General features: G+C 40.3%; 1 protein-coding gene across 5 annotated transcripts in view; it reads left to right on the forward strand.

Moving 5' to 3' along the window:
* Window positions 1-16737, forward strand: part of tead1b (TEA domain family member 1b) — a 63511-nt gene that overhangs the window by 34885 nt on the left and 11889 nt on the right. The window contains exons 4-9 of one of the 5 annotated variants that reach the window (XM_057333986.1): window positions 9331-9395; window positions 11573-11635; window positions 11728-11790; window positions 14349-14360; window positions 16037-16171; window positions 16439-16485. In XM_057333986.1, the coding sequence (XP_057189969.1) occupies window positions 9331-9395; window positions 11573-11635; window positions 11728-11790; window positions 14349-14360; window positions 16037-16171; window positions 16439-16485 (385 nt within the window). The remainder of the gene's footprint in view (window positions 1-9330; window positions 9396-11572; window positions 11636-11727; window positions 11791-14348; window positions 14361-16036; window positions 16172-16438; window positions 16486-16737) is intronic. The other 4 variants (XM_057333994.1, XM_057334010.1, XM_057334003.1 and 1 more) reach the window with 4 other exon arrangements.

Genomic DNA, 16737 nt, shown 5'->3' on the forward strand with positions numbered 1-16737 from the left:
TCTGTAAAGGTTTTGGGTTGCGACCCACAGGTTTCTGTCGGTGGCTTGTGTGATTTCATAACGGACGTCCACCGTTAATCCTGACATGTTTTTCTGACTCGTGACCCTCGTCCTGACCGTTGAGGCTTCCCACATGTCACAAGCGGTGATCTATCGAGTCCATTTTGTGTTACTACACTTTTAATTGATTTTTAAAGTGGTATTTGTTATTTGTAAAGACAGTGTTATGAGAAATTAATCGATCGGGTGTCAAGTCGATGTACTGGTGCTAAGACTGATCATCTATTAGGTAGTGTTAAGTACAACATTACTAAATTGTAGTCTTAAGTCATACTTATTGATGTCTTTGTTTTTCGATTTTTGGTGCCCTTTTATCTGGTGAACAGCAATCGTGATGAAACTCTCTTTGAAGGGATAGTTCACCGGAAGATGAAAATTCTGTCATCATTTATTCACCCTCAAGTTGTTGCAAATCTGTATACATTTCTTTGTTCTGTTGAACACAAAGAAAGATGTTTAGAAGAATGTTAGCAATTTTCAGTTCTGGGACATCATTGACTACCATAGTAGAATTTTCTTTATAATCTTTGGTTCTATAGAACACAAAAGAAGATATTTTGAAGAATTTAGGAAAGCAATGGGTTCTGGGGCACTTTTGACTACCATTGTCATTTTTCCTACCATAATAGTCAATGATGATCTGAAAATCGCTAACATTCTTTCAAATATCTTCCATTGTGTTCAGCGGAACAAAGAAATGTATACAGGTTTGGAGGCTTTTTGTTGTCCTTATGTTGTTCCAATTGCTTCCATTGTTTCTCTCATCTGTAAGTCGCTTTGGATAAAAGCGTCTGCTAAATGACTAAATGTAAATGTAAATGTAAATGGGTGAACTGTCCCTTTAATGAACCAGTAAAAGATAAATGGAAAGAATTTGTAAATCACTTGGGACACTGTAGGGGAGAACTTTGTGTGGTATTAAGGGTGAGATGTTGTAAACGTAACACAACGCTTGACAGTGTATGACAACATTTATGTAATGCTGCTTTAAGAGGAAGTTATTTGATTTGGTGCAAAGAATATAGCCTAATGCAAAAAAATCTGAAACGAGCCCAGTTACATTACCGGTCAAAAGTTTTGACCGCTCACTCACTTATTCATATTTTTTCCATATTTGAGAAAAAAGTAAGCTCATCAAAACTGTAGAAGAACACAAAGGGAACTATGAGGATTATTTTGAATACGTTTAATGTAGAAAACAGTAAATCACAAAAAATGACTTCAGCTGTGTTTTACATTTTTCAGAAGATAATCGACTATGATTGACCTATTAGAATCAAGCTTTCCAGAGAGTCATAAAATAAGAGGATAAATCTGAGCTGTAGGCACTGGTAGTGTTATGGCATTTTCTCTTACTGTGTGGATTGGATTGATGGTCCGTTAACCACGTATGCTTGAGGATCCCAGTTACTGTACATACCAGATTTCCACTCACTGTAGAACAGCAGCGTGCTGCGTGACAGTGATGGAGTGGGAGATATTTTTGGTCAGACGTAATAGAATAAAAAACATTAGTCATTTTTCAAGCCTGCTGGTCTGTTTCTTCGTCATTTTAGAGCTACATGGTTATTGATGTTAGCTTTGTACACACTGAAAAGATACACACCTCGTCTAGCACTAATTCACCATCCATCAGCATTCGCTAATGAAACATTGAAAAATAATGGGTTCAAACAGAAACTGCCATTTCTACATTAAGGTTAAATGCTTTCAAATATTTTTATGAAGTTGGCTTATGAAGGATAGCCATATAGATATGAAAGCTGGGAGACAAAGCCAGAAACCTTGGCTGAAGTGTAGATTGGAATTAATAAAAGCCTTGGAAGCTTAGATTTAATCACTATTTGAAAGATTAAATGCGATCGGGGGCCTGTGGCCTGGTGAGAGACGTACGTTATTGACATTATACAACAGCAGATGAATACTTTCTTATGAGATGAGATTTAAATGCCTGTGCAAAAAAGATATTGTCTGGTGGGTTGAAAAGATTTCTTAGTATTTGCATGTCGTTCATTCATATAATATGTGCAGTCTGGTTTTGAACTCTGAAAATGTGTTTTCTGCTCAGAAATCAAGACAAGCACATATAAAAAAACGGCTGGATTTTCTCTGTAGCATTAACTAAAGAATCTTTTGTTTACAGTTCTTAATGGCTCTGTCAGGGATTTCTTTCAACTACATTTTTACATTTCCAGATGAAAATGTGAGCAGTATTTTATGAGGCACAACCTTAGCAGCCGGTTACCAGGGTGTTACTATCAGGATGCTGAATTGTTCTGCTGTTGCTAGGGTGTTTTGTGTGGTTGCTGATGATAACTTCGTGTCCAAAAAGCTTACCCCTAATGATTCAGCTGGATTTGGCTTGAGTCCCTCCTTTTCAGTCACATTTCTAGTCATTTCTATAAAGTCTTAATAAGAAAACTAAAGATACACCTCAACAAAGATGCACAATTTAAAGAATCAGGCATGTAATCATTTGTGCTACAAACACAAATAGGACACATAAATAGGTTTTGGGTTTTTCCAATGGGGTTTGTGTTAACAAATGTTGTACTTTACTTCATCTTCACCAGTGTGGTGAGTGTCTATATGCAAGTGTGTGTGCGTAAGGCCTTGCTTTCTCAGCAGGTTGCAGATGGCCCTGGCAGAATGGCCTAACCTCAGAGACGCTTGCACGCTTAGGTCACAGTGCAAAATGTACAAGCTAGAGTCTTGGCTTGTTAAAAAGTAACCTTAAAATGACATTTCATGCGGTGTGTAATGTTGCTGTGTGTGAATGTAAGCAGTCTACCAAGTTGTAAAGCCGAAAGTGTACGAATAACAAAGTTATTGCCTTGGGGAAAAAGGAGTTGACTCTGAATCACGTGAACGAGTTGTCTGGTTCTAATTTCAGTTCCGGGTCAGATTTGTGTCACTCCGTTTAATGCCCATCTACGTTCCATTTGCGACACTACACGCGGTAGACCAATCACAACAGATTAGACCATCTGACCAATCAGATCAGAGTAGGCTGACAGAAAGGAGGGGATTAAACAGATGAATCACCGAACGAATCATTTGAGAGTCAGTCAAGAAGTGAGGTAATAATAACTGCCTATTATTAGAAAATGAAAGTGTTTTTACGCCATGTATGTACGTAAACTTGTTGTTGGACACTCCATAAACCAAAGTATGACCTTAAAAATCACAAAATATTTACTCTTTAAAGCCACAGGATGAGTCAGAGGCCAGTGCGTTGACCCAAAGAAAGGCCAACGTTATGGTCACAGGCTACGGGTGTGCCGACTTTGGCTTTGAGTTTTATCTTGCGACCTCTCTAGAAAGCCCGAGGCCCCGTCATGAGTCTCAGTCACCCGTAAGAGCCAGCTGGTTATTATGGGTCAGATATTGGGAGCGAACTTCTTAACTGGTCTAAGTGGACTTCAGTAGCTGGGGTAGAATGCCTTCTGGCTGTAAATCGAATGAAATATTTAAACAACAATATTTTTTCTAGGATAGAAAACTACACAAACGGTACATCAGTACACTTTTTTTATGTTTGTGTGTATGACACTCATAGCTTAACCACGTGCAACTTAACATAATACTTTTAACTCGTGTCACACAAAAGCAACAGATTGAGAACTACACAAATTCATTTGACATTTTGCAAGAGAAACCTGCGCCTGTACTCTTGAATTGGGCTCTGTCACCTGCTCAACTTTCAAGGCACAAATCTTGCTCTTTGTCTCCTGCCTGTGTGGCTCCCCTCGTAGCAAGCCGTGTTTTTGGATGCCGTTGTTCTTATGTGTAAAAGGCTTCCTGCCTGCCTCCCTTTGCCCTTCTTTGGCCCTTCCCCCATCCCAGTCGAGCCAGGGACCATTGGAGTGAATGCCTCCATATTGTTGGTTTAGACTATTGTGATGCTAATGGAAGCCGGAGACCCTCAAGTCATCTATCACGCGTGACAGGGAAGCAGGGTCTTTGTGTCTTGTACTCAACACAGGAGAAGGACTGCTGTCTCCACAGGTCTCACCGGGATAATATCAAATATAAAGAATTCATGCTTTTGTGGTAGTATGTTCACGGTGACTGTATTGAGGTACTACTTTCTGTCAAATTACGATCACCTTTGAACCACACTATAAAAACGAATTCCTTATTTTAAATTACCTGAAGGTCCACATTTCTTTTGCTATGCCATGAACGAATGACTGCTTTATTTCCTTTACATTTCATATGTGTTAGTTATTTTTAATCATTGGTAGAATTGCCATTTATTCTTTGTAGGGATGTCCTAATAAGGATAGATTTGTAGTGAGCCTTGACAGTCTCTCTCTTCTTATCGATTCCACGGACAGGATCCAGCATCCGATGACATCAACCCTGCCCGACCAACCAGATGTGAGTGCGGTCAGGCCTGCGTTAAACAAATGTGCTACAACAGGAAATGAGCCCTTTAGAAGCTCGGAGGAAAAATCCTGATGTGTTTTAGCAATCAAAGGCCATAACCGAAGCCATTAAAAGGCTTTAATATGGCATAACTATAAATGAGGACAATGTTTGTTGCATGGGGTCTGAGCTGAGCTGCAGGATTTTGCTTTGATTAAATCATCTTTGCTGTGACATGCTGGCAGGAAGGATGATGGGGCTTTATTTGCTTCACCCCCTTAGTGTGGAATCAATGGCAATTTTATGCTGTCTTTTTCAATGATATAACACACTCCTGCTGTAGAGGCTCTCTGGCTCCTGCCGAGTGCTGTCTGTGAGGGGCTGAGAGGATGCTAATGGATGTGCTGGTGGTGATGGTTTCATCCCAGTTAGATCTGCGAGGTGGAGGGAGCTGCCACGTGTTGCCTCACCCTGCTGGAAAAAAACAGGTGGTACTAGTCTAAGGTGCTCAGGGTGACCGCTACGTGCTGAATTAAGATAATTATACATGAGCGCTATGAATACAACAGTCCAAATATCCTACAGACTATTACTTTTCATGTAATAATGCTAATGTAAAGCATATGAAATATTAGCAGGGATGCAATTTATTCTATGGACGGTTTCAGTGTCACCAACATAAAGAAACGTTATTTGGCCCAAACTTAACTTCCTGTAGACCTCCGCAAAGAATCAATAAGTGTTGAATAGTTTTAATTTAATTACAATTATTGAATTATGAAATATTCATAAAAATATTCATGTTAATAAAAATTAAATATAAAATAAATTGTTATATTATAACTAAACCCAGACTGAAGTTATCTTCGGGCCAGTGTGTGTGTCCGATGAAACTGTCCCAGACATAGCAGCTGTGTAAACCTCATCACTTCAAGGAGATGCAGGAGCCCAATGATGGACGCATGTAACGAGAGGATGAACTTTTGTGCCAAGTCTGTTAATTGTTTTCCATCAGCTAATGTCCAGCTACAATCACACATCAGCTCCAGAGTGCAAATTATTAAAGACACACCCTGTTCACAGAAAGCCCTCACAATGCTGTCTGTCTCTGAATTGGGTGTGTCTTTGATAATTTGCACTCTGGAGGTGTGATTGTAGCTGGACATTAGCTAAGTCTGGAGACAATTATTAGTGTTGGCTGTCTGTCTGTGCATATCTGTGCAGTCAGAGCAGGGGAAAAGAATTTGTGTCTATATTAGGGAGGGACCGCTGATGGGTTTTGGTAGGAAGCGAGGAGGGAGTCTGCTCCTCTGCTTCTCTTTCTTTAGAGGGAGCTGGTGCCGAGGGCGGAGGTGCATTCCTAATTGAATGAAGAGTCAACCGGGGGGACAATCCTAGAAAGAGGGGTGCCGCTGGGCCCCACTGAGAGTCCTCTGCTGTTTCAGGAGCTATTGATATGGACTCTGGTGTCTTTGAAATTAAGGGAAGCCTTTTCTTACTCGAGGGGGGAATATGCACGTTCCTTTCCAAGCTCAGTTCCCTGTGCTCTGCTTTTGGGAGAATCAGGTCATAAATGCCTAATCCTTTCCCTGCTGTTTTGACTGACAACCGGAGAACTCTTTCAGTAGACTTACGTCCTTCCCGATCTAACCTCCTGCTCAGCGGTCATTCTTTTTTCTACTGTTTTATACCTTTAATGCAACTAGGAGAAAACCTGGTGCCACTATTTTTACTCCAGCTCAGTTGGTGGCGCTAATGTACAGGCACCTGCTTTGCCGACTGATGTTCAACACCAAAAAAAATCCATAAACGCAATGAAGATGGATGAGTTTTTGATCTCTGATTTCTCCCTTTTAGTTTTAGGTCATTTTAGAAACCTTTATTTGGAGCTTTACTGAATTGACTTACTTTTATTTTGTGGATGTTTGCAAATGGTGGAAAAGTGCATTGCCACCTGTAGTCTAGAATAACCTTTTTGCCAGCCTTTTTGTGAATAATTTTGGAAAAGTAGATTTTTTATTTGAGTGTTCAATAAAGATAAATGTTACATATGAACACTAGATGATGTGTTACTTGCATAATGATTTGTATTAGTTTTAGAAATAAGGAAAGATCTGAATTTACATCTGTACCATCTACTGTATGTACCTGTTGGACAAATTGCTACACGTGACACGTGACATCATAAAGCTCATTTTAAATATATAGTTGAAACTAAATAAAATATATAGTGCTTTAATCGTACTTTGTCTTTTTGAAGATCAACATCTCACATGGTCACATGAACTATCACTAACATACAAGAACTGTCATTAACTTACAGTACACCTTGTCACTTCAGATAAAAGCATCTGCCAAATGCGTACATGTAAAATGTAAATTTAATAACCAATGAAAAAAATAACAGCATGAGGACTTCATTACGTAAGAATTATGTAAGGATAAAAGTTTTTTGGTGGACTGTTCCTTTAATACTTTAAATAAGACACTTTAGGGATTCACGTGCATCCACATGCAGAGCCTCTGTTCACCCTCACTCTGAACACAACAGAATACTCCACAAACACGAAGTATTAACGTCATGGGGGGCGGCTTGTTTCCTCCGCTTTCCGTACCTCCAGTGTGTGCCGTCCTTCTTTTTGTGACTTCATTTCTCTTTGCCAGTGTTGTTTTGCACGGCAAACGCAGGAAAGAAAGCGCGCTGGCCAAGTCCCGCTGAGCGGGGTTTTTTCAAGGCATTGAAAAGAATGAATTATTCAGCAGTAAGCATGCTTACAGCTGGCCGTTTGTGAGCTTTGATCTAGGAATCAGGCGTCTGCATGAATGCCCTCATTGTCGTGTTATGTGTACACAGTGTGTGAATTATTGAAAGTGGCGAGGCTCTGGCTTCATCTGGGGGAGATTACAGTGTTGGCATGCTGGGGACCTGGGCTGAAACAGAAAATCCCAAGATGCTATTTATTTGTCCACGAGGTCACATGATTCCCGCCGTTGTTACGGACTTAACAAAATGCTTCATGTGAGGAAAGAGAGACTGCTTTTTTTCATCACGCCCGTTGGTATCGCGCTCTCATTGGCGGATGAGTTTCTCATTATGTTGCGAAACACACAACTAGGCCAGAGTCTTCATAGTGTGGGGTTTCCTTTTTTATACAGACATATCTTGCCAAAATGTGTATGCATTTGTTTGCATCTGGGATTGGGAGAGTCAGGTTAGAGTAGATTTGTTTTAAATGCACCGGAACCAAATGATTTTCATGACTTCTGAAAATTCATTTTCTTGAATGTCTACATTCTTTACTTTTGCAATTGTTTCTGTTTATTTCATATTTGTTTTGGCATCAGATTGCGATATGTATTTTAAAATGCAATATTTCATGTTTTAATATTTCCAGATATTTTTTATTCAAAAGTATTACAAGAATCAGTTTAATTCTTGATTAGTGAGGTTTTTTCACACCAGCAAGAAATGAAACGCTTCATTCAACTTATTATTTTATATAGTTTCACTTTGTGTGTGTGTGTGAGAGAGAGAGAGGAGGTGAGTGAGAAAGAGATTCCGTTTCACACGACAGGTGTGTCTAATAGCAGAAGCTCAAAAGAAATTACCCAGCCCACCTGATCACGACAAGCTTTCCCCAGCGCACAGCAGGTGAAGGCTGCAGCTTTGCCGTCTCTGTGTGTGCCCATTTCACAAACAACAGACCTCGGCCAGCCTCCGTCACGCCAGCCGCCCCGCACTACACCCAGAACACATCTGCTGCCATTCCAACTGCTTTTTTAAATATTCACTTTTGGTCTTTTCAACAGACAGTATAACGAGTAAGGAAATGAGGAAAAAAGTAATGTAATCTCAAAATGTCTCGCATGTGAACTTGGGTCACCCTGACATGATTGTAATTTGTGCTTTGTTGAAGGTGTGGCTTAGTGGTTTGTTACACTGGGGTTTGGCATGCATAAGATACAAGTTTGGCTGTTGTCATTTTCAGATTTTGTTCTCTCCCCTTTCCTCTTACACAAATTTAAAGCATGCCCATCGCCTAAAAGTTTCATATGCGTCCAAGCGTAAGAGTGTTTCTATTCACCGGTCCTTTTACTTAATGCAAATTATACTCCGAGCAAAGCGCAGTTTAATGTTGTTCCAAAGCAAATTGTAAACTGTAGCTACATCAGTTATGCGGTCGCATGTTTAAAAAAGCTAGTTTTTATTAAATGGGCCGCGGGGAAAGAAAAACAAGGGCTCTATGGCAACCGTTGGCTACAGTTGGATACATAATTAAAGTGGCTCCTTACCTATAATTTGCGTAATAGTTTTGGGGTGGCGGTATGTTATTAACATATGAAAAGGCTAAGCAGGGGTCATTGTGCCCTGCATTAGTAATTAGCGCAGCGCAGAGGGCGCAAGAATGTGTCACCATTAATTGAAGATCACTACAAAACCACGCTTTAATTATTATTTAGTGAGAACAGCAGTGTGTTAAATGAATATGTTTCCTCTGCCATTACTTGATGTAACTGTATGAATGTCTGGATCTGTTTCTTTTCGTGAGGCTTTGAAGAAATTGGGATTAAATTAGATTAAATTGAAAGGCTGAGTTCTGGGGCTATTTTCATGGTAATAGTGCGCACGGCCGTGTTTTCATTTAAATTAGCCGTGTTTGTTTGTTCGCCGGGGGAGAGGCTGCAACACGATACTTAGAAATTTTGGCTTATGCATACGAATACGAGGTCATGCGTGTCTGCTTTGATTGGGGTAATTGGATTCCAAGTATGTTACTTGCGCACTTTACGTGTTTCTCTTGTCCTAACATGTTTTATTTACAGCTGCTTTAAAACAATACACAGAGAAATAAAGCACTATGTAATTAAAACTGAAGTCGTCTTTTGTTTTTTCTGTAGGTCGGAATGAGCTAATAGCCAGATACATTAAACTCAGAACTGGGAAGACGCGGACGAGGAAGCAGGTAAGAGAATGCGCGTGGTCCTGCATGCACGCTGCTGTCTGCGCTTCTGCAGGGACATTCACAGCTTACACGTAGACATAAAGAGATACTTGCACGTACTCAGTGGGTGGGCGATAAAAGCAAAAATGATGATTCGAATTCGATTTTTATTAGATAATCATATTGAAAATGCACATATCATGATATGCACATTTTTAGTGGAGAAGTGATTTACGAAACTACAAATTGCAATGAAATGTGTCAAAATAAATAGCAATGATGCAAATGAACTTACATTTTTGATCTAACTAAAAATGAGTCTCTTTACTTGCAGAACACTATTCCATACTTTAATAATAATTTCTTTATTATTTACTTGTTTATTATTTTCTATATTGTCCTTCTGAAACCTCATATGTCCAAATTTGTTGTTATTCAGGAAATGAAATAAGCACTGACAACACAGTATTTAATTATTTTAAAAATTCAAAGTTGGCAAGCACTTTTTAATACTTTATAATGGTTAGATTATTGCATAGCCGAGTGACAAACATAAAGAGTGACAAATAATAAGGATTTATGACCAAATAAATTAAATCACAAAATAGATACGAGGTTTTGAAAGGACACCAACTATATGTATTTTTTTTTATTCACCCAATAATAAAATTTGAAAACACCTGTCGCTTCTAAACTTGTAGCCTATTAATGCTGAATCTGAAGTTATTGAAGTGCATCATTTTGCATAACTCTGATAACTCGAATGCATAAAGAAATATTGTTTTTTTCATTTTAGTTATATGTCTGTGTTTATCGCCCACCCCTACATATAAAGACAGGTTATACACACACGCATGCACACATACTGTCACACACGGAGGAGCATGAAGCTTTGCAGCTGGGTGCAAGAACGCTGGTGACACTTCAGGAGAGAAGAACCATCGACGCTGGGCTTAGCTAGCAGATGTTTTATTCAGCTGCATGAGAGCGCGGCGCTAAACCGCAGCTGTGGCTGAAAACACTGAGTCAAACATTAGCAAACACAAAGCATCACTATTTTAAAACGTGTGTTAAAAAATAGCCAGATGTTCTTACACAGTTGACCTGTTCAGAAATGTATGTTTAATATGTCATGTTAATTGAATGTTGCTTTACAGTATATAATATGTGTTGATGCAGCTGTAATTCTTCATTGGGCTGTGCTTAGCTGTGTCTCAAAGCTTATCTGCTAGATTTACTTAAAATAAAGGCACGTTGTCTTTTAGCACCGGCGATAATTTAAACAGTCTTTACATTTCTGCAGCAAAACAAACTTAAATTACAAGTGCAAATACGCTTTGTTTTATTTGTAATAAATCAAGAATTATTTGGCACTGAAGCTGTTGAAAGAGCTCAAATTGAATCCAGAAAGAAGAGTTTACAATTACATCCATTTAGTCCTACAGCATAAAAAAATGCAAATAACAAAATGTTTGTTGACATTTCTCAGACTCGAAGCAAAGTGAAAAGTCCAGAAATCGACCCAAACGTTTTCACATCCCATTCTAATTTCATTTGGCTAAGCCTGAACCGTTGAAGTGATTGTTGTAATTAATTTGGAAAGGTCAAAGGACCACTTGTGGAGCTGAGATATGTGTAAATGTGACTTTGCCGGCCTGGAGAGGGGAGAGCGGCGGGCCTCCGGAGACCACCGACCTCATTAACACACCGCGTTCAGCGTGAGGCCCGTTCAACAGCCACTTATGTGTGATTGGCCTGATTAAGATGAGGAACTCCATCCACGTAACCTCTCGCGACGGAGCCTAGTTACAACATCGCACGCCTCCCATCACTATTAATTCACCGTTAGTACATAATTCACAAACACAAGTGTGACTTAGTGGAATATGCAGAGCGGCGGTTAAGGGGCCCCGGGGCCCGCGCGGCCGCTCTCGCTCTCCTCCCCGAATAATACTAGACGCGGCCATTCTCATTCCGAACACAAAAAATCACATCTGCGCTCTCCTAATGTGCTTAAGACGCCTGCAAACGCCTTAATCAGCTCACTTTAGCAAGGTGAGCGGGTCGCCGGGTAGCCGTTGGCACGCTTTCCCCCTTTAACAGAGCCGAGCTTAAACCCCCCCTCTAATGTTCTGCTTGTAAAAAAATTGTCTACAATTGTTTATGGTTTTCTTTTCTTTTTGTTTGAAAAACTGGAGGTGTCTAGTCACATACAGGTCTTAGCAAGAAAGAAAGTTCGAGAAATCCAAGCTGCCATCAAGGTACGTCTGGCTCTGCCCAGTTGCTGGGGGGGCTTTTCATCGCCATGGTTACAGGCTGTTCCTTTGTTTTCCTCCCCTTCCCTACCCCGCAGGTGTCTAGTCACATTCAGGTTCTTGCCAGAAGGAAATCTCGTGAGTTTCATTCCAAGCTAAAGGTATGCGCTTTTCTGCTTTTGTGCTCGTGGTTGCCATGCTTCTCACTTCCTGTTTCCTTGTGATGCAAGCGAATGCCCTGTCGCTCTAATTCTCCTAACCTAGATCGCTCGCATGCGACGGCCTGTTTAACATACATAATTCAGCACCTCCACCCCTCATCCAGTCCCCGTATGCATCTTCCTTCCACGCTCGCCAGTGGACGTCTGTGTCAATGACTGTTTTCCCTCTTGCATGTCGGTGACCACAAAATGTACGTGCTTTGAGGCTTTAACGCTATAGATCTTACTGACAGTAAATGTAGCGGGAATGAAGGAAAAGAAGCATATGCTTCAGGAATGAGTATGAATGAGAAATTCAATATTCTTTGGGGAGTGAAGGTAACTATTACAAGTCTGTTCCATAATGCAGAAAAAAATGCTCGCCGAGCTGGAACTGAGGTTTTATAAATCCCTGAATTTTCCACCCCTCTAATTTAGGGGACTGTGGGTATTTTTAGAAAAGTTCTTTGTCCGTCTTTGTGGCATACAGAAGTCTTACATCAAATAACGTTACATAAAATTTTATTGTTGAGTTGCTTCTCTCTATAATCTGGTATAAATGGTTAAATTTACATTTTGGAGAATTTTTAACAACAACAAAAAAAAAAACTATATAAGAGAACCTCAAAAGCATCATGCGCTTTGCTGGTCATGTGAATGTTGTGTTTGCATGTGTGTGATGTGTTTGGTATGTGTTTTCTCAAGCTGGCAGTATGCTTTCTTTGGTGAGGCTGAGAGCTGGAGGTCAGCAGGATTTCGGGCACTGCTTGTAACAAACGCGAGCGGCCACACGACCGCAGGAGACAGCGCTAGGGTCTAGAGCACAACAAGCGCCGCTTTGCCTTTATTCCTCCCGGAGTTTAATGAGGTCACCTGTTCTCCTCAAACTCTCTGCACTAGAAGTCCAGACCAAAGAGGCCCATTAGAGCTGTCGCTTGGATGCTTTTTGTGGCGTTTCCCTCTTTTCTCTTTCTCTTGGCTTTTTTCCCAATAACCCACTGGCCGTCAAACACTTTCCTCCTGCTGCATTAATGAAACAGCGAAATCACCCCTCCCAAATGCGCCCACCATTTCCAAACGCCACCCCCCCGGTGTGATTCAGCCGCGTCAACAGCAAAGTGTGCCGCATATAATCACCTCACATCAAATACATCTCCTTCACAAAAGATGCTGCCTACTAAAAAGGAAGCCTTTTGTGGAATACATAATCTGATAATAAATTGACCTGTCATTTAAGACACATCTGCAAGGGTCGTTTCCTAATGTCTGTGTTTACAGAAAAGACCTCGGGGTTGGTCTGACTTCTCTCTTGCCTTCTTGTTTCTTTCCCTTTCTTCTTCAGAGGTAATGACTAACTCCTTTTGACCAACACACTTTTCCACAGTTCCCAGTTTACGCGGATAGATTAATGACTCCTCCGTTTATGTGTGTGTGCGTGTGTGAGCATCTGTGTGCGTTTGCGCTGTGAATGGCTGGTCTTTCAGGGACACTGGCGGCTGCCAGAGTAAAAACAGCCAGCTTTTGTATGGATCTTTATCTGCTCTCATCTAAAGCAAATTAGAAATCAGGAACGGGGAAGAATTTGAGCCTCCTTTCTGTCATTTGCTGCGTAGCATTATAGTAAACCTGCCCAGTGTGCTCTTATCTGAGATATGTTCGCTGAAATGACTGTCATTATGGTGCTACTCTTTGAGCTGGTCTGTAATGAAACCCCAGCCACCGTGAACTCAAACCGGCATATTATCAGCTATGAATCTCGCCTAAAGATGCTTTCTGCAGTTCATCTCGCATTGGATTTTAATCTTAGCTGGAGAGGTCTTGGCAAATCTGTTTTTAAGAATATCGCTGAGTGCATACTGTTGAAATGATTAGGCGCTTTTTGAAAGCAGCGTGATCTAAGGTCACCGACATTTTGGTCATTGTATTACAATCCTGCTGAAAAGAGTTATTTTAATACTGGCGAGTACTGGTGTCTTGCAGCTTACATCATGTTTACACCCAAAAATGTTCAAGATGGGCAGATGTCCGGATTAAACATGGTGCAAGCTGGTTGACCTGTATAGTCCTAGTACATCTTGTTCTAAATCCAAAATTCAACCTATACTGGGGATTTCAGCAGGAACAGCTGTTTTGTGTACATGTGTAGAGAAATGTAAAAGGAGGTAGTAGTTCAGCCAAAAATGAAAATTCTGTCATAATTTACTCACCCTCGTCATTTCAAACCTGTGACTTTCTGTCTTCCGCAGAACACAACAGAAGACATTTTGTAGAAAGTTGGCAACCGAACAACGGCGGTACCCATTCACTTCTATTGTAGGGATCCAAAACCAATGTTCAGTTACCAACATTCTTCAAAATATCTTCTTTTGTGTTCTGCAGAAGAAAGAAAGCCACGCAGGTTTGAAATGACATTTCACTCATTTTTGGGTAAACTATCCCTTTAATGTACTGTAGAATGCAATGTTAACCAAGAGTGCCGGTGATACAATTACAACAAACTTTGTTTGTTTGTTTTTTAGGTGACAAGCATGGTAAGTATGAGCTTTCAGTGCTGAATGTGCATTGACGTGTCGCTCGTCTGGCTGAGCTGCTGAGCTTGTCTTTTGCTTACGCTGTAGCAGCTGCTAAACACCTGCTGAAGATCTAAGCCTCTCTGCCTCTCTCTCTCTTTCTCTTTTTTTGTATTTATATTTGTGTAGCTACTGCCAGCATGTTCAGGCTCAATTCATGCTGATGTTCATGCTTTATTTGCCTCTTTTCTGCTGCTACGCTGTTTCGCATGCTCACAAACAGGACAACAGTCTGAAACACATATTTATTCACTATAATAGAGTTGGCACTTGTTTGCCTTTTTAGCATTCAGACATATACACTTAAGCGCAGTTAATTAAATAAGCAGTTTTATAAATTCACCTGTGCTTGCATCTTTAGTCTTTAAAAGTCAGATTACATCTTCAGCCTCATTGTGAAATAACCAGATGTTTAAGGAAGAAGCTGCGGTGTCCTTCAGCCCCGTTCTCTAGCACGTTCTTCCGCATACTGTTTGAAGACCTTGATTCAAGTTCTTTAAATGAGAACATTATACAGTACAGAAATGTTAAGTTACTTAAGCTCCGGCCCCAACAGACACAATGCATCATGATCCAGTGGCTGAGGAATAAAATAACGTCAATGTCACTTCTCATTGGGTTTAGTTCTTTTTTAGCTCTTCGCTTCATAATAAACGCTATCTTATGTCCTCGGCAATACAGGCTGATAACATTTTTAGCTATTCATGTTAGCATGCTTTCTGTCTGTGGATCTTGTGTTTGTGATTGTGTGGGCTGCCTTGTCTTTCTGTGTTCATGTTTGTTCTCTGTAGGGGTGAAACTGTTCTCATTTCTCACCACTCGCTTTGTGTCACAGTTTTCATTTGGTACAGAAACTATAGTAAATCTGTGCATCAATGCTGATGATAATAGTTATTAGTAAGATCACTAAAAATCATTTGTCAGATGTTAACTGTTCATACAAATTATGTTGCCATTGTACTGATAAATTTTGTTAGGAAAAAATGTAAAATTGTAGCATTTGCACGAGTCGTCTCAGATTTAGTCTCTGTTGATGAACTGTGTACCAGACCACACTGCTAAAATACATTTCTTAATAATTTTGTCTTGTTTTCCTGTACAAATATCGAAACATTCTTAAATCAAGATGCAATCCTTGAAAAGCAAAATGACATGAAAAAAGATCTAAAATGGAAAAATACTCCAAGGCACTCGCGTGGTATAGTTAATAAGCCTTTAATAGACAGGGCTACATGGAGTAAATCTACGCGTTTCGGCTTACACAGCCTTCTTCAGGAAAAAAGATCTAAATTGAGTTTATGCATAAAACAAGACGAAAATATGGGGTACAAAGTTAAAAACAGCATAAAATCAAAATTGAAAAGTCATATTTTTTGTGGAATGTTGTAGTGTTTTGTATAAGTGACTTATCTGTGCACTTCATTATTTTTTTATTCATAATCTTTAATAAAAAACATTGACCTCCTCCCCCCCTCGGAATCCATGGGAGGTCAAATCTGCCTCCATTTTGTTAGCAACGCCCATCTGCCAATGATCCAATCAGTTCTCGACCTACATTTTCTCTCATTTCCGTTTCACCCCTACTTTCCCCATTCATACCCTTTCTGAGTATTAAACTCTTGTAAATGCTGTTAAAGGATCAAAGCGTGAAGGACAAAGCTCTTCAGAGCATGGCCTCCATGTCCTCGGCCCAGATCGTTTCTGCCACAGCCATCCACAACAAGCTGGGTCTGCCAGGTATCCCGCGCCCAGCCTTCCCGGGAGCAGCAGGGGTAAGACGCCCTCTGTCACCCACCAATCACTGACCGCACTTCAGTCACACGGCTGGCCGCCGGGCCAATCCATTCAGGTCCAATCCCATTACACACCTTCCCTCATCTGATAAGGCCACTAATGCCAAAGTTAAGATAACTGCAATACATGGCACATAGTACACCTCATTTTTCAGTCAGCATTATATCTGGAGTGTACAGATGGTGTGTGTGAGCGCTGATAGGCCGTGTTTTATTGTCTTACTTGCATTGTGATTAATTCTCTAGATTTGGCAGGGCATGATATCCACAGGCCAGCCTGGATCATCTCAAGAGTGAGTTTTATTTATTTACCTTCATCTTTCAATGTAGTGATCTGATCTTTTTACAGAACTCACAATATGAAACATTCTAGTTCTTTTTTCTTTTTCTTCGCCACAGTTTAATGCTTTGTAGTCCTTAAGTTTTGAGTTCCCTTGGGAATTTCCTGTGGGTTTTACAATAGCGGTTTTGGGTTTATGCGTAAAGTAAGGTCTGCGGTTAACATTACATAAAGAGACTTTCCTGTTTTGTTCTACAACAAACGT

Source organism: Triplophysa rosa, linkage group LG1, assembly GCF_024868665.1.
Source record: "Triplophysa rosa linkage group LG1, Trosa_1v2, whole genome shotgun sequence".
Classification (NCBI taxonomy): Eukaryota; Metazoa; Chordata; class Actinopteri; order Cypriniformes; family Nemacheilidae; genus Triplophysa; species Triplophysa rosa.